The sequence below is a fragment of the Populus alba genome, chromosome 5 (genome assembly GCF_005239225.2).
Source record: "Populus alba chromosome 5, ASM523922v2, whole genome shotgun sequence".
Taxonomy (NCBI): Eukaryota; Viridiplantae; Streptophyta; class Magnoliopsida; order Malpighiales; family Salicaceae; genus Populus; species Populus alba.
The window spans coordinates 13,097,268-13,121,935 of NC_133288.1; the positions used below are offsets into that span (position 1 = coordinate 13,097,268).

At 35.5% G+C, this 24,668-nt stretch overlaps 2 protein-coding genes and 1 pseudogene across 2 annotated transcripts; 1 reads left to right on the forward strand and 2 right to left on the reverse strand.

The window, feature by feature from the left end:
* Window positions 1-1,790: 1,790 nt before the first annotated feature.
* Window positions 1,791-4,224, reverse strand: LOC118030064 (uncharacterized). Its single transcript, XM_035034090.2, has 8 exons — window positions 4,065-4,224; window positions 3,873-3,960; window positions 3,544-3,723; window positions 3,258-3,440; window positions 3,005-3,172; window positions 2,759-2,913; window positions 2,487-2,613; window positions 1,791-2,036 (listed from the first exon to the last, which is right to left on the reverse strand). Exons 1-8 carry the CDS (start codon window positions 4,106-4,108, stop codon window positions 2,025-2,027), a joined length of 957 nt encoding a protein of 318 aa, XP_034889981.1. The 5' UTR covers window positions 4,109-4,224; the 3' UTR covers window positions 1,791-2,024.
* Window positions 4,225-6,764: 2,540 nt separating this feature from the next.
* LOC140955624 (uncharacterized) lies at window positions 6,765-9,324 on the reverse strand. Its single transcript, XM_073409402.1, has 2 exons — window positions 8,256-9,324; window positions 6,765-7,240 (listed from the first exon to the last, which is right to left on the reverse strand). Exons 1-2 carry the CDS (start codon window positions 9,322-9,324, stop codon window positions 6,765-6,767), a joined length of 1,545 nt encoding a protein of 514 aa, XP_073265503.1.
* Window positions 9,325-9,703: 379 nt separating this feature from the next.
* The window catches only part of LOC118030000 (protein SABRE-like), a 38,072-nt pseudogene continuing 23,107 nt past the window's right edge, over window positions 9,704-24,668 (forward strand).

The following is a 24,668-nucleotide window of genomic DNA, read 5'->3' on the forward strand; positions in this document are numbered from 1 at the left end:
AACAAGTTCAATAACTTCAGTTCATAGCCACTTTCAGTTCACAGATACTACATCACTCCTACATTAGTTAAACAACCAACCCACCCAAATTCTTATAGTTGTAGTTCAACAATAACTAATACATTATATCAACATCACAGAAAACTGAAATGGCTAACACCATCCATAAAAGGCAATTTCCTCCCAACAAAAAGTGCCAGTTCTTTTTCAGTGAGCAAATTAATATGGGAATAGTCTCAAATTCTGATTCAACTTAAGCATTAACAGAAGCAGAAGAAAACGAACAGGGACAACCAATATCAACTTAAGCAGAACAGTGAAAAAATTAACAACAATATTCACAGCTACTTGCAGAAGTAGAACGAACGAAATATTCACATTTCACAGCAATATTCACAACAATATTCAAAGCAAATGAACATATATTTGACCATTTGAAGTCGCAGAAAAATAAAAAAACAAAGAAAATGAGATACATACCTGTGGAAAGAATCGATGGGTCAATAGAGAGAAGAATCGATGCCACTGTTATACTCTCCTGCAAGTTCAACAGAGGGAAGAAGATGAAACAGAGGATAGCAAAAGAAGAAAGAAACAAGTAAAAACTCATCTAACCTTATTCTCATATTTGAAACGGCGATCAAGGATTCAAGAGTCTTCTACTCATCTGCTCTTCTTCACGACTAAGAGTGAAATGGGTTTGACGATTTCTTGAAATTAATTAGGTCTTCTTCTCACTTTTGCTGCTCTGCATTGCATTCATTTCTCTGCTATTGTTGTTTTCACCTTTTAATTGTAAAAGGCCAAAACGACATCATTTCGGGCATGAGGATATATATAAAAAAATAAACCCAGGTCCGGCCGGGTCCTGGGTCGACCCTCCGGGTCAATCAGGTTTGACCGGAGCAATTCCCAGCTTGTTTTTTACTTAGTCCTGGCCTGGCCACAGACCCGGGTCGACCAAGTCCCGGGTCAATCCACCGGGCCGGGCCTTAAAACACTAGTTCCATGCTCGACATTTCAAAGAAGCGGATCTAATGCTGATGAGATGCTATCTGGAGTTGAGTTCATGATATGGCCAGCAACAGTGGTGATACAATCTAGTACTGCTTTATTTTTTCAAGCTGGTGCGTCTAGCAGTAAGGTTACGGCTACAAACAATAGTTAATGTCTGGACTGAATGCTGCATAAACAACTTGATATTTGCTTATTAACAGGGACTTGCATTTATCGATGCAGCAAAACACCTAATGGTATGCTCTATTCACTATCAAATGTCGTTGGGTTTCATGCAGGGAAAGTCTCTTGGCAATTCTTTTGGATCTGGATTTCAGGTAATCTAGATATGGCTCGCTGCATAACTTATAGTTTAGGGACGGCTTGGTTTTGCAGGCTCTATTTGTGCTTCTCCTTCATCCTTTTCTATCATGCTTGAAAGGCATACCATTTGCTCAACTTCAATGCAAAATATTTTCCCACATGTTTTAGTATATTGTTAATGTTAATACTAATTAATAATTAATTAATAATGCGAGCGAAGAACTTGAAACATACTTTAATTACATAATCTGCAGGTTCGTAAACATACCAAGGACAACTTAGATCACAAAATTGCAGGTGTAGCACAAATGCATAATAAAATGTCAAGCATCTCCAATAATAAAAGTTATTTAAGAAAATTAAAAAGTAAATTTTTTTTTCTTATGGAAAAAAAAAAACCCATGAGAAAAGCCATTTATATTTTAATAATTTAATATTAATACTTTTTTTATTTTTTTGGAAAAACTTAATTAATAAAAGATGAAATCTTTAAATAATCTATTTTAACATTGAAGCCGCAAAATCAGAAGACAAGATAAAAAAAATTAGTTTTTGGCTCTCCCACTAGAGATGCCCTTGCAAGCAGAAACTACATTTCAATGAATTCACAAGTAGGCATCCTTTTAAGCCACGAATTTAAAATGCTGCTCTTGAATCCCTTTTGGCTTTTACGCATCAAGAGCTCAACTGATGATTCGTTGTCATTAATACGTCCTCTGCAACAAAAATAAAAAAAAATAATAAGTCCACTGCAAATTAAAAAAAAAAAAAAACAAAAACCGGGACATCTAATTCACTTGAACATAAACTGAAAAAGTTTGTACAGATAACATAAACAAATACACAAACATCATGATAGCATAGACAATCTATGGATTATGTTATCCAAACTCTGATGAAAAAAAAAGGTTAAATATGATTATCTGGCTGGAGAAATCACACCAAAAATACCAAACACATTTTGTCATAAATTGGCATTCATGTTCGGCAGACAGCTAGAAGACGTGATCACATTCATTCTACGTGGTGAAATCAATATACCACAATTTCACTACAGAATTTGATTACTGTGAACTAGATCAGCATTGTTATCCAGCTGAGACAATAGATTGTCGTATAAGGTAAAGAGAACCAGAAAATATTTCATAAAACACTGAATGATGTACCTTGCGCTTCTTTAGTTTTCCCATTGCACTGCCGCCATTACTGATGGTTGTTGTCTGCTCATTTGTATCATCATCTAAGGGTAAGGTTTTGATTTCATCATTGAATCCATCAGTCAAACCAAGCAACCTGGAACAATGAAATGAGAATTCCATCAAGTCATGAAAAATATCAGGTTCAACTGGATAGTTAAATAAATTCAGCAGACCAAAATTAAAAAATAAATAACCCAAAAACTGGTAAGAAATAATCAATGTTGATCCATCGAGTATACCCATTTCTTGACTTCTTCAAATCCTTTTGCTTCCTTTTCTCCTTCTTGGTCAGAGGAACCCGTGTAAATAGTTCTTCTTCTTGTCGTGCTCGATCTTCAAACTGTTCCACGTATCTTTGGGATTCCCAGCTATCGAGTCCAGCATATTCTTTAACCTGATTTTACCATCATTGACAGGTGATCCAGTGAACTTGTGAACGTAGTCTTCAAGCTTACACAATACCAGAAAAACAATAGACAACAAACCTCAGCGGGTCTATCCTCCATATCATCTATCAGTTCTTTCATAAAACCATGTTTAGCTTTTCGAAGAGTCTCCTTCTGTCTTCTCAGAGCATTTCTTTCCTGTTTTGACATCTTATCCTCCTCCATAATCATGGGGGCAATTTTGGGCGGTCGATACACACCACCATTCTGCAGTATATAAACATGAACTTAGGAAACAAAAACCCTCAGATGTTTCAAAAACTACTAATAGATATATTTGTTAAGAACTGACCTGAGCCAGCATATCAGTTTTGCTTTCAAGCAAGTCTGGGTTTGGTCTATATTTCAAATTATCCTCTGGTTTCTTAGATGCCTTAGATTCGTTTTCGCTCACATCTACTTGATCTCTTGCAGAACCGGCATCCCTTATGAGCTTTTGAATTTGATATTCAAGTTTTTTATCAATCATCCGGATCTGTTAATAAACATTAAAGTGAACACAGTAGTAGTAAGAGCCACTTAACTGGTACACAGATAAGCTTAGAGAAAAAGAAGAAGAAGAAGAATGATATTCATACCTTCTCCAAAAACAACCTTATCTCCACAAGGCTACGAACTACAGGATGTTTCTCAATTGACAAACCTTTTGCCTTGCGTATCAGATAAAAAACCAGTGATTGGCAATAACTTAGTAGCAGTAAATGTTTAGCTTCAAGGTAGCTTATCCCTTCCGTAGTCGGAAAATTATTCGTTTTTACCTATTATATGACAAAACAAGAATCGTAAAAGAAAGAAAGAAAGAAAAAAAAACCGATTGCACGTTCTTAGAAATAAAAAGTGTGTAAAATCTCAGTATCAAAAGCAAGAATTCGTTAAATTGGTTAGTTTAGAAGCTCTGCTTGCTTACCTTGGCAGTTAAGGCTTGAACTTTATTCCTCACCATATCCAATCCTTCTTTTATTTCTTTCAACATTGTAGCTAACTGTGGAGCTTCCCTGGTCAAAAACAAAAACAAAAACAAAGAAAGAAATGGAACCCATAAATTATTAAACCCTAAATCAAATTATCATATTGAGAATCGAAAATCTCAAATACTCACTTTTCTTTGACTTGAATCTGTTCTTCTTTGGTAGCCGCCTCCATCTTTTCGTGATCAACAATGACACGGGAGCTAGGGTTTTAGAGTTCCCCTTCGCGCCCTGAGGGAAAAGTAAAAAAAGAAGAAGTTTTGCTCTTCTCTTGAGAACAGTGTCATATAAAATCTGGGTCAAATAGTGGGGCTCTTACTGATATGGGCCTCTGTTATTCGGTCTGCTGTGCTATAACTAGTCTCTTGAAAAAATATATTAAAATAATATTTTTTAATTTTTAATATAAAAACATAAAAAATATTTAAAAATATAAAAAAGTAATTAATTTGAAAAAAATAAAAAATAAAAAACACTAACACTCCGTTCCTCTATCTTCTAGTCTTCAAAATCCTCTCCAATCAATTAATCCAACCAGGAAGGGCACGTACGTTTGGCATAAAATCTCCATGAACGAGACGTTGTTTGTTTCCCTAGGGAAATCCCAGCTACACCAGTATCATCCCTATACCCCTGATTAAAACCATCAAATCAAAACGGAAAAACAAAAATTTGAACATGCCTCTATTCCTATTTCTGTGTGTGTGTGTAATCAGCGAGCGTCTCACGGATCGGATCAACACTTGTATAAATAATTAAAAAGAAAAAACGAACGCGACCAACACGGGTTGCTACTTGTTATCAATTGACTCGCTAAATAATGGAAAAAAGAAATGTGAAGAAATTTAGCTTTTCTTTCGATTGTGATGCATTTGTATAACAGAGAGGAGAAAATATTTGCCTTAAGTTTATTGAATGATACTCTTCCACTTATATACAAGTATTTCCTTACAATTGTGCTACGTCATATTAAAAAAATGAATTACAATAGAAATAATATAATTAGTAGAACAGGTCTACATATATCTTTCCTAAACCATTACGTAAACTTTGGGATATTCATTGATCCTTTCTTAATACTCCCCCTCAAGTTGGAGAGTGAATGTCGAGAACTCCTAACTTGCGAATCATGGTAGAGAAAATCTCATTTCCCAATGGCTTAGTGAAGACATCCGTAAATTGATCTATCAAAATTATGAATTTAGTTATGATGGATCCATCTTGTATTTTATCTCGAATAAAATGACAATCCATTTCTATATGCCTAGTTCTCTCATGAAAAAATTGGATTAGCCGCTATATGCAAAGCTACTTTGTTGTCATAGTGTAGCAATGCTGGTTTTTGATGCAATATCCGTAAATCTTTTAACAATGAACGTAACCACGACAACTCACAATATGTACCTGTCATGGCTCGATATTTGGCTTCTGCTGAGGAGAGTGATACTGTTTTCTGTCTTTTTGTTCGCTAAGAAACAAGTGAAGATCCTAAGAAAACACAAAACCTGTAGTGGATCTCCGAGTCATTGGGCAACTAGCCCAATTTGAATAACAAAAAGCTTGCAGAGATAAATTATTTTGAGAAAAGAACAACCCTTGTCCTGGTGCACCTTTTAGATAACACAACACATGCAAGGCAGCTTCCATGTGTGGTTTGCGTGGTGCATGCATAAATCGACTTAGCACATGTACATAATACATGATATTCGGTCGGGTAATCGTCAAGTAAATTAGACAACCTACAAGTCACCTATACTAAGATGGATCTTTAAGTAAATCACCTACATTTGAGAGTTTTGTGTTTTGTTCCATAGAAAAGTTCATAGGTTTAGCACCTAAAATCTCACCATCCTCCAAAATTTCCAAAGTGTACTTCCATTGTGAGATAACAATACCTTTTTGTGATCGAGAGACCTCAATTCCCAGAAAATATTTCAAGTTGCCCACATCTTTAATTCAGAAACGACTATGCAGAAATCTCTTTAGTGTGTATATAGCCTTAAGGTCATTACTTGTGATCAGAATGTCGTCAACATATATCAACAATGCAGTAAAGGATTTATCATTGCGACAGGTGAATAATGAATAATCTGCTTTAGATTGAATATATCCGGTAGCTTGAATAGCTATAAAGAATTTAGCAAACCATTGACGAGAATCTTGCTTTAATCTATAAAATGACTTTTGGAGGTGACATACCAAACTCTCCCCCTGTCGTCGAAGACCAGGAGGTAGACACATATAAATTTCTTCATGAAGATCACCATGAAGGAAAGCATTGTGCACATCTAGCTGGTGAAGGGACTAATTTTGTGCTGCTACCAGAGCCAATAAACAATGGACGATGATCATTTTAGCAGTAGGAGAGAAAGTGTCATGGAAGACAATACCTTCTAGCTGTGTGTAACCCTTTGCCACCAATAGGGCTTTGTGACGTTCAATGGTACCATCTGAATGACGTTTGATTTTGTAGATCCAGCGACATCCAATAGGTGTTCTGCCAGGAGGGAGAGAAGTGAGGGACCAGGTGTTATTAGCCTCCAATGTTGCCAATTCAGATTGCACGGCAACTTGCCCTTGGGGAAGGGAAGCAGCTTCGGTGTAAGAACGAGGCTCAGTGTCCTAGCTAATGGTGGCAGTATAGGAGCAAAGCTGTGGTGAGTAGCGATGGTAAGAAAAAAAATTACAAATAGGATAGCATGTACCTTTTGATGAACCAGACGAGGAAGCCAACGATGGTTTGGGAGACGTTACTTGGTTGCAGATGGAATCACGTAAAGCAGGTGGAGGGCTATGATGGCGTTGGGAATGGCGTAAGGGCTACACAGGAATCAGAGGAGGAGATGGGGAACTGGGGGAGAAAAATTTGGAGGAACTGAAGTAGGAGAAGTAGGATTAAAGATGGGGTAGTCTGCAACAGGAGCATCAGGTATGGAAAGAGGCAGGACAGGGGAGGGAGTTGCAGAATTAGGGGTTGATGCATGAGGTGCAGGAATGGGTGGAGATGATTTGTAAGGGAAAATATGTTCGTGGAAGACAACATCATGGCTAGTGAAAAATTTATGGGTGGTAAGGTTGTAGAGCTTGTAAGCTTTTTGGCTGACTGGGTAGCCGAGAAAAACACAACGTATGGCTCTAGGAGCAAATTTATGTGCAGCATGCACTTCAGTGGCATATGCAAGGCAACCAAAAATTTTAAGATGTGAGTAAGTGGGGACCTTGCCATAAAGTCTCTCAAAAGGGGTTTGGTGAGAAAGAAGTGGTGTAGGTAAGTTATTAATTAAATGCATAGCGGTAAGAACACATTCTGTCCAAAAATACAAAGGGAGATGAGCTTGAAAACGAAGGGCACATGCAGACTCAAGAATATGACGATGTTTACGCTATACAACCCCATTTTTGTTGAGGTGTATAAACGCAAGAGTGTTGATAAGTTGTGCCATGTTGACAAAAAAATTTCGCATGGAAAAAAATTCCCCTCCATTATCAACGCGAATATTTGCGATGGATGCATTGAATTGTGTTTTGACAAAGGAAAAAAAATTTATGAGTAAATTTCGTGTTTCATTTTTGTGATGCATAAAAAATACCCACGTAAATATAGAATAATCATCCATGATTGTTAAAAAATATTTAGCACCGGACAGGGAAGGAATTTTATAAGGGCCCTAAATATCACATCGAATTAATTCAAATAGTTGAATAGATGAAATTGAACTAGCAGAAAAAGAAAGTTGACATTGTTTTGAAAGAGCATAAATATCACATGCATCGTTGAGTTTGAAAGAGAAATTAAGTAAATTGTTGGCCATAAAATTTAATCGAAAGGAAGATAAATGCCCTAACCGGCGATGCCACAACTCGGTGGAGGAGATGACATGAGAACAAAATGATTTGGTAGCAATAATAGCTGAGGATTGGAATTTTGGTGTCGGTGTTGGTGATGCTAAGGCAACTAAGTAATAAAGTTCGCCTCGTTGTATACCCAAACCAATCGTCGTCTTCGTCATCAAGTCCTGGAAAATACACCAATAGGGAAAAAAATGTTACTGAACAATTTAGACCTCTTGTAACTTGACTTATAGACATCAAATTCACTTTAAAGGACGACACACCAAGCATATTTTTGAGAGAAATAACATAATTTAAAGGCAAAGTCCCGGTAGAAGTAATTGGAGCCTGTTCTCCACTAGGCATAGTAATTGGTGGTAAAATAAAATTCTGACAACTATTGACAAGCAGATTTGGAGAAGAAGTAATGTGATCGGTTGCACCGTTGTCAAGAATCAACTGAGGTAGGCTGTATGATGCTTACAATAAACCTGGAGAAGTAACAACAACATTGGCCTGAGGTTGATGGGATTGATCTATTCCATTATTGTTCATAATGGACAATATATGTTGAAATTGTAAATCAGAGAAGCCATTCATGACCGACAACATCTTTTGCCTTGAGGGACCTTCCTTGACGTAATTGGCTGAAGGATGAGCAGACTTGTTGTAAGGAGGACGAATGGCTTTATGTTTTGGATGGCCTGGTGGGTAACCATGTAGTTTCCAATATGTATCTCGTACGTGATGATCATGAGCATAGTATGAGAAATGCAGCGGCTTACGATTAAAAGAGTTGGAGCGAAAGGAAGTGATTTGTCCTAACCGAAGTGCTAGAGCTGTGAGGGCATCTCGTTGGACTGCCATGGCTGTAGTTTTTGCTATCTCCCATGTATCATTTAAGCTGTGTTGCTTCTCTTCTTGAATAATAGAGGAATATGCTTGGAAAACATCAAGGAGAGGATTCAACAATAGGATTTGTCCTCTAATTGCCTTGTAAGAGTCATTAAGTTCCATGAGAAACTGCATCAGTTGTCTTCTCTTATGATCTGCTCCACAGGAGCAAACAATGCTGCTATAGAAACCCAATTCATCCCATAATCCTTTCAGCTTTGTGTAGTAAGCTGCAATAGTCATTTGCACCTGAGAAGTACAAGCAATATCCCTCTCAATCTGAAAGATACGCGGGGTATTGCTATGAGAAAAGCGATCTCGAAGGTCCTCCCAAACCTCCTGTGCTGTAGTTGAATATATAACACTGTCTGTAAGTTCTGGCGAGATTGAATTGAGAATCCATGACAAAATCATGTCATTGCATCTCTTCCATGAAGTATAATCAACTGGTTGGCTTTTGACAGATGGTATCTGTACTGTTCCATCTATAAATCCTAACTTATTTTTAACGTTCAAAGAAATCATCATAGACCTGCACCAAGTAGAATAATTATCGTCGTTGTGAGGCTTAGAGACCAACACCAATCCTGGGTGATTAGAATGGTAGAGAGAAAAAGGATCGAAGGCATTGTTCTTGCCTTTCTTAGAAGATTGTTCATGCTCCATAATACTAGACAATTGGCAGGGAAAATTGGAGCAAGAAAAAAAATGGTAGAGAGCTAGGTTACTAGCTCTGATACCATATAAAACAAAAAAAAGAAATTATGGCATCGTAGTGGGTTATGACATGAAATTATGGCGCAGAGAGATTGCCATATTTGAATTTTATATTATTTGGATAATTTAAAGATTTTGAAATCAAGAAATTACGAAAATGATAGCCTCACCTGTCAAGTTTCTCTTTGCTTCTATCACATTGTGGTTGCTCGTATATCACATTGTGGTTGCTCATAAATGAATTGAAATGGTTGGTAATTCAGGCACGTGAATGAATGTAGTTTATGGTAATGGAAGCAAGGAAGATACCAGCTCTAGCATGGTATGAATGACATTGATCATAAAAAAGAATATCCCTAGATTTCCTAGTAGCTTGTCTGATACAAATATACCATCCTCCATGACATGGGATTGGGTGATTCAAGGGCTTGATGTTCATATCTTGTTGCCATACAGATTGCAGCTGCGCGCCATTGATGATTCCATTGAGGATATGTTGCGAGGTTTGAAGCTTATAACTACTGCTAAAACTACACTGATATTTCCCATGAAGAAAGAAAGCTCAAAGCCCAAAATGCCTAGTTCAACAAAATTTGGAAGTGTAAAGTTTTTTATACAAGCTTACAACTGATATTGAGGAAGAGCCAATGTAGGGTTGGCTTGATGAACACTATCATCTAATGAAGAATGAGGCAACTGAGCTCGTTGCAGGTTGAAATTCTTTGATGAATTTATTTCCAAACCTAACAACGGTCCTAAAGCTGCTGAAACAATTGATTCTAGTCAAGAAAGAAAGGTTTGTGTAATGGAGTTGAGATTGACCTACAAAACCCATCAAATATTCAGGAAATGCGAGAAGGTATAAACAATCATTTAGATTGTATTACCATGCATGTCAAAAGCTAGTAACATCAGAAGGTTCAGGCGCTTGTGTGGAAGGATTTCAGGTTGGTTTCAAGCCCAGCACTGTTAGGGCTTCTCTTCTTTCTATTTCTGCTAGAGTTAAGAAAAGTATTGACTAAGAATGACTCTAAAAGCAAATTAAAATCTCAGCATAATCTGAGTTTCTTTACAGTATCAGAGTTTGTTTCTTATTGCTAGTCTAATGGCTATTTTTATTCCATGTAACAAAAAATCAGATATTCTAGGAGAATATCTTGCAATTCTATTTTTCCTTATTGTATAAATAATCGTATTGAAATTCAATAAAAAAAAAAGTGTGTTCTGTTGCAACTACAATATAAAACTTTTGTTTTCTCTTTAATATATAAAACAAATTGGTATCAGAGTTGATTTTCTTGAGGGACTTGTGAGATTGAGAGATCTTAAACACAACCTTCAAACACTTGTGAGATTGAGAGAGCCTAAACACAGCCTTCAAATACTTCTCATTTAAACACAACACATCCAGTATGAACTCATAAATGCCATTTACTGCAGTTGTACCTCCAGTATTTAATGGGATCAATTATCAAGTATGAGCTGTTAGAATGAAAGCCTATTTTAATGCTAATGATCTATGGGAAGCAGTTGAACAAGTATATGAAGTGCCAACTCTTTCAGACAATCCAACAATTGCACAAATAAAAAATCACAGAGAGAAGAAGCAGAGAATATCGAAAGCAAAAGCAACTCTGTTTACAGCAGTCTTGCCCACCATTTTTTATAGAATAATGACTCTTAAAACAAAAAAGGAAATTGGGATTTTCTGAAAGGAGAATACGAAGGAAATGAGAGAATCAAAGGGATGTGCTAAACTTAATCCGAGAGTTTAAGTTATAAAAGATGAAAGAATCAGAAACAATCAAGGAATATTCTAACAAACTTCTCAGCATTTTTAACAATGTAAGACTTCTTGGAACTGATTTTTCTGATTCTAGAATTGTTCAAAAAAATTCTAGTAACAATTCCAGAGAAGTTTGAGAGACAATCTCATCTTTAGAAAATTCTAAAGATCTGTCAAGCATTACCTTGGCAGAGTTGTAGAATGCACTATAAGCACAAGAGCAAAGGAGGTTGATGAGGCAAGAAAGAACTATAGAGGGTGTATTTTTTGTCAAATCTCAAAACAACCATGATGGTAAGAACAAAAAAAAAACAGAATAACAAGTTTGGAGGCTCTGCATTCAACACCATAAACAATAAAACCAGCAACATTCAAAGCTTTCCTCCTTGCCCTCACTGCAAAATAAAAAACAATCATCCTCAGAATAAATGTTGGTCGAGTCCTAATGTACATTGTTTTAAGTGTGGGTAGTTAGGGCACATGGAAAAGATATGCAAGACTCAACAACAACAAACTGAAGCCAAAGTTGTCGATGATCAACATCAGGAGGAGCATTTGTTTGTGGTATCATGTTTAGCCATGATTAGTACTTAAAAGTGCATGTTTATCAAGGTTTTATATCATCATTTTGCACTTGAAGTATCAATAACTCCTTATCTAAAACATGTTTTATAATAACAACTTTGATATTATAAGATACCTTAATTTATGGTAAATGCTCATCTTAAATGCAGGCCGATCACATAAATAAAAGGATTGATTGATGAGTTTAAGTATTGAAAGTTAAAGGACAAAGAGATGGCCAACTTAGAAAAGAGATGTCGGTGCAGTCCAAACCGGAACATTGCTCGGTAATTGGATCATATCTGGAGCTCTAGATCTCGGATTTAGGTCCATTTTATATGTATGGAAAGGTAAGACAAAGGCCTACAACTTTCATGAGGAGCCCAAGATCTAAGAAGGCCTTTTTGAAGTCCAAATTGAAGGAACAACGAAGAAGTCCGAAGCTGTCCTGCAGCCCAGACACTATTTAGTGTTCATCCCATATCTTGAGTTCTAGAAGTCCAAATGACCTCATCTTTTTTTTGTTGGAAAGCTGAGATAATTTCCTAGAACATTCCTAAGGATTCTGGGCAAATTATGATGTTAGCAATGACGTTTTGTTCAGACAAGAAGATAAGGATTGTCACCAAAGTCAAGATGTGGCCACCCACTCATCAATTAGTCAACAAATCAATAGTTCCAAATTTTGGCCTATAAAAGGAGGCACTTACCATGTATTAAGGCATCTTGGTTTCCAGATCAAGATCATGCTCTTGCTTTCTCTCTTTGTATTGCTTATGTTTTGCTTTCATTAATATCAAGTTTATGCACTTAATTTCCTTTCCTTTACTTAGTTAACTTCTTTCTCATTTATGTTCTTACCTTGTTCATTTATGTTTCTTTCTTTCATTATGTTTAGCTAAGTTAATTATGTCAAGGTGAAAAGGGTACACTAATGGTGTAAGAATAAGTATAATATAAACTTAACATGGACCTTAACGTTGGATACTAACATGTTTTATATTTGTTATCTTGTTCACTTTTAATACTTTGCTTGTTAAATGGTTAATCTAGATTTATGTTGTATAAACACTTGGTACAAACAAATACTTGGTACTTTCATAGCCCATACTGTATGGTATAACCGACACCTGAGCTATGAAAGGGACTTGATTTGTTGTTAACATAAGTTATAATCATGAATGCCTGCCAACATTTACAAGTATTAGCTTTATTCGAATAAGATAACTAATGTAATCATGTTAACAATTCATAATCTGATGGGAACCTCCTTTATGTGTGATTTCCAATTGAGTAATAAGAGTTTATATTATACTTGTTTGAAGTACCGTTAGTGGATCCTCTAACCTTGACATTCGTTTTTATCATTGGTTAATCCTTACATTAATCTTCCAACTCAAAGTTCTCATTAATTTCTTCATCTTCTTCTATTACTACTACTACTACTATTGTTATTATTATTATTGTTATTGTTGTTATTTACATTCTGTAATATATCCCTTTGATCTTTTCATAAACTCAGTATATAGGCTGGAAACCTGTGACCCGGTCTTTTGGATCATTCTCAGGTGTAACAACGCCACGTACTGAGTATTGTAATTATTATTGTTATTATTATTGTTGTTGTTGTTGTTTTGTTATTTATAATTTATACAATTAACCTCTCTGTGGTTCGACCCCGGTCTTGCCGGGTTATTTATTACTTCGACACTCCTGCACTTGGGAAAAGACGTCAAGTTTTTGGCGCCGTTGCCGGGGAGGTAAATTCTTGTATAAATTATAATATTTATTTCATTTTCTCTTTTCACTTTTCATTTTATTTAACTTTTGTTTCTTTTGTTTTCTTTTGTTTCTTTTTCTTCTCTTCTCTTTTCTTCCTTTTATTCTCTTCTTACACGTGCATGAGAGTTTGGTCACGTACATTAAGTGGTCGACTTTGTAGGGTATCTTCATCATTTTCAGAAAATATGGCCGAAGAAGATAATCAATCGCTTCATAATGAGAATAATGAGAATAACCGTATGAGAACACTTAGAGACCACATGAATCCCACAAGAACAAGTGCACCCTCATGCATAGTTTTCCCTCCTGATGCATCTCATTTTAATTTTAAGCCAGACATTATTCAACTTTTACCATCTTTTCATGGCTTAGACTTAGAAAATCCATACTTGCATTTAAGGGAATTTGAGGAGGTCTGTAATACCTATAATGACTCAAATTGTAGCATGAACACCATTCGATTAAAGCTTTTTCCTTTTTCATTAAAAGATAAAGCTAAAACATGGCTACAAAATTTGAGACCGGGATCCATTCGTGCTTGGGATGAAATGCAACAACAATTTTTAAAGAAGTTTTTTTCATCTCACAGAACAAACTCTTTCAAAAGACAAATTATCACTTTCACTCAAAAACCAGGAGAAACATTTTACCAATGTTGGGATAGGTATCGAGATTTGCTTAATACTTGCCCACATCATGGTTTTGAAACATGGAGATTGGTTTCACATTTTTATGAAGGTTTAACACCTAGAGATAGGCAAATGGTTGAATTGATGTGCAATGGAACTTTCGAAGATAAAGACCCTAATGAAGCAATGGAGTACCTAGACTTGCTAGCCGAAAATGCTCAAAATTGGGACACCACAGGTACTTATGAGGCACCAAGTAAAACTCAACCTCATACATCTAGTGGAGGTATGCACAACCTTAGGGAAGATCATGACCTCCAAGCCAAGTTTGCATCTTTAGCTAGAAAAGTCGAAGCACTTGAATTGAAAAAAAGTGGTCAATTAAAATCTATTCAAGACATTGTGTGTCAAATCTGTGAAACCAAGGAACACTCAACAAATGATTGTCCAACTTTGCCTTCTTTTAAGGAATGCCTTCATGAACAAGCCCATGCTTTAAACAGTTTCCAAAGACCTAACCATAACCCATACTCCCAAACGTATAACCCTGGTTGGAGAAATCACCCAAATTTCAGTTGGAAGAGTGATAGCAACAATGCACAAACTTCACAACCACCGTTTCAAGCACACCATAATTTTCAAAATTCTCATGGATATGCACCTCCTTATGCTCCACCTCCTAGAAGAAATTTTGAGGAAACATTGCATGCATTCATTGAAAAGCAGGAGACAATCAACACTCAACTTGCTCAAAGCATGACAGATTTTAAAGATGCTCTTGCAAAATTAACATCTGCTCTCAGTTTCCAAGAGAAAGGTAAGTTTCCATCTCAACCACAACAAAATCCAAAGGGGCAATACAATGCAAATGCAAGTGGTTCTGGAAGCCAACACATGGATCAAGTCAAATCAGTCATCACTCTTCGTAGTGGTAAGGTTATTGAAAAACCCATTCTTGAACCTTGTGAGAAAGATGATGAGTCTATCTCTGAGGGTAAGGAAGGGGTTGAACCTGAACATTGCAAAGAAAAGACTGATTCCCCGCCAGCACTTCCATTTCCTCATGCCATGACCAAACAAAGGAAAGTCAATCACAACTCTGAAATCTTTGAAATTTTCAAACAGGTAAGGATCAATATACCTTTGTTGGATGCTATTAAACAGGTACCTTCCTATGCTAAATTTTTGAAAGATCTGTGCACTGTGAAGAGAAAACTGAATGTGAAAAAGAAAGCCTTTTTAGCTGAACAAGTAAGTGCCATTCTTCAAAACAATAATGCTTTGAAATATAAAGACCCTGGTTGTCCTACAATTTCTTGCTTTATTGGAGAACATAAAATTAAAAGAGCCTTACTTGATCTTGGAGCTAGTGTGAATTTACTTCCATATTCAGTTTTTCAAAATCTCAATCTAGGTGAGTTAAAACCAACGTCTGTAACTCTTTTACTCGCCGATAGATCTGTAAAAGTACCTAGAGGAATAATCAAAGATGTGTTAGTACAAGTTGATAAATTCATTTATCCTGTGGATTTTATTGTCTTGGACACGCAACCTGTTGAAGCATGTAATTCATTTCCTATTATTTTAGGACGTCCGTTTCTTGCAACTTCTAATGCATTGATTAATTGTAGGAATGGACTCATGAAGTTATCTTTTGGAAACATGACATTGGAGATGAATATTTTTAACATTTGCAAGCAACCTGGAGATGATAATGATTTACAAGAAGTAGATCTTATTGAAGAATTAGTTCATGATCAACTTGAATCTACTTTGAGTAAAATTGAGTTGGATGAATCTGAAGTTTTGCAAATGATTTATTCTCAGGAAGAAATCACGGATGAAAAAGGCACCAAAAATATTGATGTTGATCTTGTGTCAAAAGTGACAACAGATTTGACATTCGACATCCCACCAATCGATGATTACTTTCCTGAAGAATCCTTACTTTCTCTCAGTTCAATGCCTTGGTTTGCTAAAAATATCAATTTTCTTGCAACAGGAGATTTGCCAGCTCACTGGAGTACCGAAGACAAAGGAAAGTTTTTGAACGAAGTGAAGAACTTTTACTTAGATGACCCTTACTTATTCAAAAATTGTCCTGATCAAATATTTCAAAAATGCATTCCCGATAATGAGGTAAGTAATGTCATTAAACTTTGTCATTCTGAAGCATGTGGGAGTCAATTCTCATCAAGAGAGACGACTGCAAAAATCTTACAAAATGGATTTTATTGGCCCACCATGTTCAAGGACACACATGCATTCTGCAAAACTTGTGAAAATTGTCAAAAAGTTGATACTGGTCAAAAAGTTTTGCTTTATAATTCTCAACTCCATTTATTTCCTGAAAAACTAAGATCAAGATGGAGCAGTCCATTTATTTGGAAACATGTGTATCCTTATGGGGCCCTTGATATTGAGAATCCAAAGAATGACAATGTTTTGAAGGTAAATGAACATCGTTTAAAAGCTTACTTTGATGAGTTTCCTAGTGAAAATGAATCCATTGGTTTGAATGATCTTTTAGATAAAGGTTGATTATTTTGTTTTTCTCACATTTTTTTTGTGTTTCTTTTTGGTGTGACTTTTGTTTTGCTAGTCTCTCTCACCCCGGTTAAATGGCGGATAACGGTACTTCGTGACATAAGTCGGTTCTTTCAGTTTCCCAAATAACTGATATCTGTATATATTTGTACAATTCTTAGCTCTTTCTCCCTTCTTTGAATCTCCCATCCAATTCTCATTTAAAAATGGACACCACTCTTGAAAAATTGAAAAAGTATTTTCCCGCTCTGCCTCAGAATACGATTACAAAAATTTATCGTGCTAGGTGTGAAAGATTGAGGTTGTTAATGAATCATGGAATTCCTGAAGATATTCGCTGGCTAATTGAAGCAAAGGTCTGATTATCAGGTGAGTCCTCCAATTCTTTCATTTCACACATGCCTAGAACAGGTAAAAGCACTTTTGCAAAGAAACGTCGTGCAAAACGACTGAAAGTCTATCACAGATGTGCCAGATGGACTTGTAATGCGACATGTCGTTCTTTAGGAATGGTATCTGTAAACCGTGAAGATAAAATACAATTCATTAAGGATGGCCTGAGTAAGGGGTCTTTAGATAATCTTTTATTGAACCTTGAGACGCATCCTAGTGGAGATGTGTATCGTGTAATTCATGATTTATGGCCACAATTCCATAAAGAACATGATCGACTTAGTCTTGGGAATCTGACTAAAAAAGACCCTATTTGCCAGTTTTTAAGAAAACTGGATGGGAAGCCTATCCCCGACCCATAGAGGGCGTTTAAGCCGTTCTTGGATGTAAAACCAAGGGAAGATGTGAGCCACAATCACAACTACCTGTACATACATGCTTTTTCAAAATAAATAATTAATAAAAAGAGAAAGAGAGAGAGTGTGAGACTACAGCTGGCCTACATGTAGGTGGTATGATTGCATTTTCACTTTTTCATCTATAAATTCTTCTCTTCCTTCCCTTCATTTCTACTCATCCCATACATTCATCAAATATAGAAGTGTGTAGAAATGGCAGGTTCCTCAAGTCATCACATAAAAAATATTTGTGTTTTCGGTGGATCCAGCCCTGGAAAAGAAAAAGAGTTTTTAGAATCAGCAAATCATCTTGGTCAAGTACTAGCTGAGAGAAAGATTCATTTAGTGTATGGGGGAGGCAGCCTTGGGTTAATGGGAGGTGTTTCAATGGCTGCATTTTTAGGAGGCAGTCAAGTTTTGGGGGTTGTCCCCAAAGCTTTAGCAAATGGGGACATCATTGGAAAAACAATTGAAGAGGAACTACAGGTCCCAACAATGTCTGACCGACTGAATACCATGTTTAACCATGCTGATGCCTTCATTGCCTTACCAGGTGGTCTGGGCACATTGGAAGAGATCTTTCATATTTCATCTTGGGCCCAACTGCACATTCACCATAAACCTATAGGTTTGTTAAATGTTAATGGTTTTTATGATAAGTTGCTATCTTTCCTTGATCAAGCTGTGGAACAGGAATTTCTAACATCTTCGGCACGACAAATCATAATCTCTGCTGCTACTGCTGAACAATTGATTGACCAACTACAATCTTTCATCCCTGTCATTGATCCTTGCATGAGTCGCCTAGATTGGTCAGCTAAGGAAAGCCGTAAAAAGCTTAGATTAGATTTGAGCCTTCATCTGTGAAACCTTGTGTCTTTTGTGTTATTAATAGTATATTATTTTGTTTTGTTACTTCTTATATTTGTTTAAGTGTGTTTCAGGTTTGTCATTGTTCACTGTTTCAGGTGATGTCTTCTATACTCTATCTTTCTACCTTAGAACATTGAGGACAATGTCTCGTTTTGGTTGGGGGGAGAGGGTAGTAGTTTAAAAAAAAAAAAAAAAAAAAAAAAAACTAACCAACTAACTGTTGTTGTTTTTAAAAAACCATTTGGCAAAACTGTTATTACTAGGATGGTAGAGTAAAGAGGAATTATTCTTGAGACGCATCGTAGTAAAAAATTTTCTAATGGTTATTTGCAATATTCATAACAAGGCCTATTAGAATACTTCTTGAAATATTCAGGTTTACAAACTCTCGCATTGTTATCACTTGATTCTGCTTATATACTCATTTAACAAGTATTATTAAACCTTCATTTTCACACACACACTTTAACATATGATTGTGGGTTGCACATTGGATTATTACATTATTTATGTTCTTTTGTTGAAGGTAACGACTAAGGGTAAGGGTTAGTATGTACTTCAAAAAAAAAAAATGATGATAATATTGATGATAATAAAAACGTAGATAAGTTTGGTTTCGTAGCCTCCCTAACCTAAGCAATTAAGCCCGAAGGGGTATTTTAACACCTAATACCCTAAAGTCAACTGACTTGGGAGCTATTGGCCCAAAGCTTGTTACATGGGTTAAGGAGAAAAGCTTAAGGGAATCAAATATTGCACTATCTACGTATCAGTATCTGCAACCCGAGTTGTTAAGCTCGTAGGGGTGTCTCAACACCTAATGCCCTAAGACCAACTGGTCTGGGAGTCATTAGCCTAAAACTCGTTACATGGGTTAAAGATACATTATGTTTTAAGTTGTATGTGTATATAAATAAAAAAAAATAAAAAATAAAAAAAAAGGAAAAAAAAGAGAGAAAGAAAAAAAAAGAGTAATAATAATAATAATCCCAACCCAAGGAAGTTCACCTTAAACATTTGAACATAATATTGTTTTCTTCCAACAAAAGCCCCATCATCTATGTTTTCATATATTGAGCACGTAAAAAGAAGGTTTATTAATATCTTGTTTAAGAAGTATGAAGCAGTAATATAAATTTGGTGAGAGTTTGTTTATCTGGATAGATTAATAGAAGTTGAATGATGAATGCCTTGCTTTGTGATACTTGCAAATTGTTTCTCTATTTTAACGCTTTAGATTACTAGGGACTAGTAATAAGCTGGTTGGGGGGTGTGATTAGTACTTAAAAGTGCATGTTTATCAAGGTTTTATATCATCATTTTGCACTTGAAGTATCAATAACTCCTTATCTAAAACATGTTTTATAATAACAACTTTGATATTATAAGATACCTTAATTTATGGTAAATGCTCATCTTAAATGCAGGCCGATCACATAAATAAAAGGATTGATTGATGAGTTTAAGTATTGAAAGTTAAAGGACAAAGAGATGGCCAACTTAGAAAAGAGATGTCGATGCAGTCCAAACCGGAACATTGCTCGGTAATTGGATCATATCTGGAGCTCTAGATCTCGGATTTAGGTCCATTTTATATGTATGGAAAGGTAAGACAAAGGCCTACAACTTTCATGAGGAGCCCAAGATCTAAGAAGGCCTTTTTGAAGTCCAAATTGAAGGAACAACGAAGAAGTCCGAAGCTGTCCTGCAGCCCAGACACTATTTAGTGTTCATCCCATATCTTGAGTTCTAGAAGTCCAAATGACCTCATCTTTTTTTTGTTGGAAAGCTGAGACAATTTCCTAGAACATTCCTAAGGATTCTGGGCAAATTATGATGTTAGCAATGATGTTTTGTTCAGACAAGAAGATAAGGATTGTCACCAAAGTCAAGATGTGGCCACCCACTCATCAATTAGTCAACAAATCAATAGTTCCAAATTTTGGCCTATAAAAGGAGGCACTTACCATGTATTAAGGCATCTTGGTTTCCAGATCAAGATCATGCTCTTGCTTTCTCTCTTTGTATTGCTTATGTTTTGCTTTCATTAATATCAAGTTTATGCACTTAATTTCCTTTCCTTTACTTAGTTAACTTCTTTCTCATTTATGTTCTTACCTTGTTCATTTATGTTTCTTTCTTTCATTATGTTTAGCTAAGTTAATTATGTCAAGGTGAAAAGGGTACACTAATGGTGTAAGAATAAGTATAATATAAACTTAACATGGACCTTAACGTTGGATACTAACATGTTTTATATTTGTTATCTTGTTCACTTTTAATACTTTGCTTGTTAAATGGTTAATCTAGATTTATGTTGTATAACACTTGGTACAACAAATACTTGGTACTTTCATAGCCCATACTGTATGGTATAACCGACACCTGAGCTATGAAAGGGACTTGATTTGTTGTTAACATAAGTTATAATCATGAATGCCTGCCAACATTTACAAGTATTAGCTTTATTCGAATAAGATAACTAATGTAATCATGTTAACAATTCATAATCTGATGGGAACCTCCTTTATGTGTGATTTTCAATTGAGTAATAAGAGTTTATATTATACTTGTTTGAAGTACCGTTAGTGGATCCTCTAACCTTGACATTCGTTTTTATCATTGGTTAATCCTTACATTAATCTTCCAACTCAAAGTTCTCATTAATTTCTTCATCTTCTTCTATTACTACTACTACTACTATTGTTATTATTATTATTGTTATTGTTGTTATTTACATTCTGTAATATATCCCTTTGATCTTTTCATAAACTCAGTATATAGGCTGGAAACCTGTGACCCGGTCTTTTGGATCATTCTCAGGTGTAACAACGCCACGTACTGAGTATTGTAATTATTATTGTTATTATTATTGTTGTTGTTGTTGTTTTGTTATTTATAATTTATACAATTAACCTCTCTGTGGTTCGACCCCGGTCTTGCCGGGTTATTTATTACTTCGACACTCCTGCACTTGGGAAAAGACATCAAGCTTTTGATCGTGTCAAGCCACAAATAAATTAACAGAAAATTAGCTCATCGACAGTGGCTATAAAAATCATGATGGAAAGCTCTTCACAGAGCTTGATAGAAATATTATTTCCAAAGTCAAGATTGGAAATGGAACTCACTTGAAAGTAAAAGGCAAAGGAACAGTAGCCATTGAAACACACTTAGGTTTTAAATTAATTTCAGATGTACTATATGTTCCTGAAATTAATCAAAACTTGTTAAGTGTTTCCCAGTTGCTGGACAAAGGTTATAAAGTGTTGTTTGAAGATAAAAGTTGTGTGATTGAAGATGCTGAGGGCATAAAAGTCTTTAATATTCAAATGAAAGACAAAAGTTTTGTGTTGGATTTTAAAGAAAAGCAGGTTGCTGTACACAAGGAAGTCAATAATTCATTGCTTTGGCACAAGAGAATGGGGCATTATCATTATGAAGCGTTATTTTTTATGGAAAAGAACAACATAGTGAAAGGCTTGCCCAAATTAGAAAAAGATCTTCCAACATGTGTTGCCAGTTAATATGGAAAGCTATCAAAACTTCCATTTCAACAAAGCAAAGCGTGGAGAGCTATACAAAAGTTGCAACTAATTCACACAAATGTTGGAGGACCAATGAACACATCATCTCTAAATGGCAGTAAGTACTATGTTACCTTTATTGATGATTATTCCAGAATGTGTTGGATTTACTTTATGAAATTCAAAGTTGAAGTTGCCAACATATTTGGAAAGTTCAAAGCATGGATTGAAACTCAAAGCAATTGCAGAATTCAGGTAATTAGATTCGATAATGGAACTGAATACACTTCTGAAAAATTTAACAGATTTTATGAAGATGCAGACATTGAACACCAATTAACAGCACCATATTCTACACAACAAATGGTGTTGTGGAAAGAAAAAACAAAATAGTGATGGAGATGACAATATGCTTGCTACATGATAAAGGACTGCCTAAGAAATTCTGGGCTGAGGCAGCTAATACATCAGTATTCTTGTTGAATAGATTGCCAACAAAAGCCTTGCAAACAAGGACTCCATTTGAAGCATGGCTTGGCTACAAACCAAAGCTAATTAATCTGAAGATATTTGGTTGTTTATGTTTCTCTTATATTCCTCAAAATAAAAGAGACAAACTGGACAAGAAGGCTGGAGTTGGGATTTTTGTAGGCTACAGTGCTATTGCAAAAGCCTATAAAATCTAAATACCTCAAAGAAACAAAGTAATCATCAGCAAGGATGTTTAGTTTTTCAAATCTGACAGTTGGGATTGCAAAGATGAAAAACAGATTGAAGATCAAAATCAGAAGAATGAAATAAATGATGTACCTGTGAGAGGAACCAAAACTCTTGTTGACATCTATCAAAGATGCAATGTTGCTACAATGGAACCTGTAAATTATGAAAAAGCTGTAACTGATCAGAAATGGTTAGATGCAATGAAGAAGGAGCTAAAGATGATTGAAAAGAATCAAACGTGGGAATTAATAGACAGACCTTAACACAAAAAAGCCATAGGAATCAAATGGATTTTTAAGACCAAATTGAATTTAGATGGTTCTGTGAATAAATACAAGGCAAGGCTAGTTGTCAAGGGATATGCTCAAATGTTTGGGGTGGATTTTTCTGAAACATTCACTCCAATTACAATGATGGATACAATAAGGATGGTGCTGGCACTTGCTGCAGAAAAAGGGTGAACTTTACATCAAATGGATGTAAAGTCAGCTTTTTTGAATGGTTACTTAGAGGAAGAAATCTTTGTTGAACAACCTGAAGGTTTTTCTATTGCAGGACAAGAGAATCATGTATATCAACTAAAAAAAGCCTTATACAGCTTAAAACAGGCTCCAAGAAGCTGGTACAGTAGGATTAATGCTTACTTGCAAAACTTAGGCTTTACAAGAAGTCTAAGTGAATCTACTCTTTACATAAAAGGAGCTGAAGGACAGATACTTGTTGTATCTTTTTATGTTGAAGATTTGCTAATAACATGAAGCTGTATAGAGCAAATTGACAAGTTCAAAGAAGAGATGAAGTCTGTTTTTGAAATGACAGACCTTGGAGGGATGACATTCTTTCTTGGTATGTAAATATTTCAAAAACAAAATGAAATATTTCTGTCAGCACAAATATACAAAGGAAATTCTCAAGAAGTTCAATATGGAATAATGCAAGCCAACTATAACACCAATGAATCAAAAGGAGAGGTTCTGTAAGGAAGATGGAGCTGGAAAAGTGGATGAAAAGCTATACAAAAGCCTAATAGGTTGTCTAATGCATTTGACAGCAACCAGACCGTCTATCATGCATGCTGTAAGTCTATTATCTAGATATATGTATTGTGCAAGTGAAAATCATTTTTAAAGCTGCAAAGAGAATTCTTAGATACATAAAAGGCACAGCTGATGTTGCGATGTCGCGGTCGCACAAATTAATTACCCTAGCTTCAAACACAACACACAAGATAGTATAGAGCAAGCAAGGGGTCGATCCCACGAGGAAGATTTAGTTCAGATTTTTATGCTATACGTTATACAATTTGGGGGGGGGGTTGGATGTTATATAGGCTAAAGAAAAATAAAACAGAAAACTATCAAACAAAATTTAATAAAATCAGAAAATTATCTAGAGAACAAACCTTGGTCGCAAGCACACATCCACCTATAGAAATCAGAACTGATCCTTGAAACGAAACTCCAGTTTATATTCTGAATTTTTATCTTTTCTTAACGTTGGTTAATTAACGGATCCGCCGTATAACTAACCCTAACCAACAAATAATCACAGTGTCCGCACTAATGATTTAATCCAATGGCAGCCTTAAGATCTAGATAAATTCATTAATCTTAACAACTAAGTTGTCTGCTTATGTTGCTTTGATCGAATGTTCTCCCTAAGATTAATAACGTAGATCCGCTATAATTATTAAACTCAGTTGCTTCACAAGTTCATATACCACAACTCCGGTTTTGATATCAAACTTAGCAATAAATTGTCTACAATAATAACTTAGAGTCCGCTCTAGCAATTAAAATAAACAATCATAGGAAAAATAAGCATAAGAGAACAAACATATTCATCATATAAACTGAAAAGAAAAGGTAAAATAGATCTCACAATTCTTGAAATCTGAAGGTTTACGTGTCCTTGCAACCAAGAAAATGAGTTTAGCCTTGCATGTTCATTGAACAACTAATAAAAAAGATGGAAGAATGCATGATTAGGGGGGCATTTTTCTCCTCTTGGGTGTCTGCCCCCCTTCTCTTCTCTTATTCTTTTTATATGCTAGGAAAACCTAATCTCTATTTTA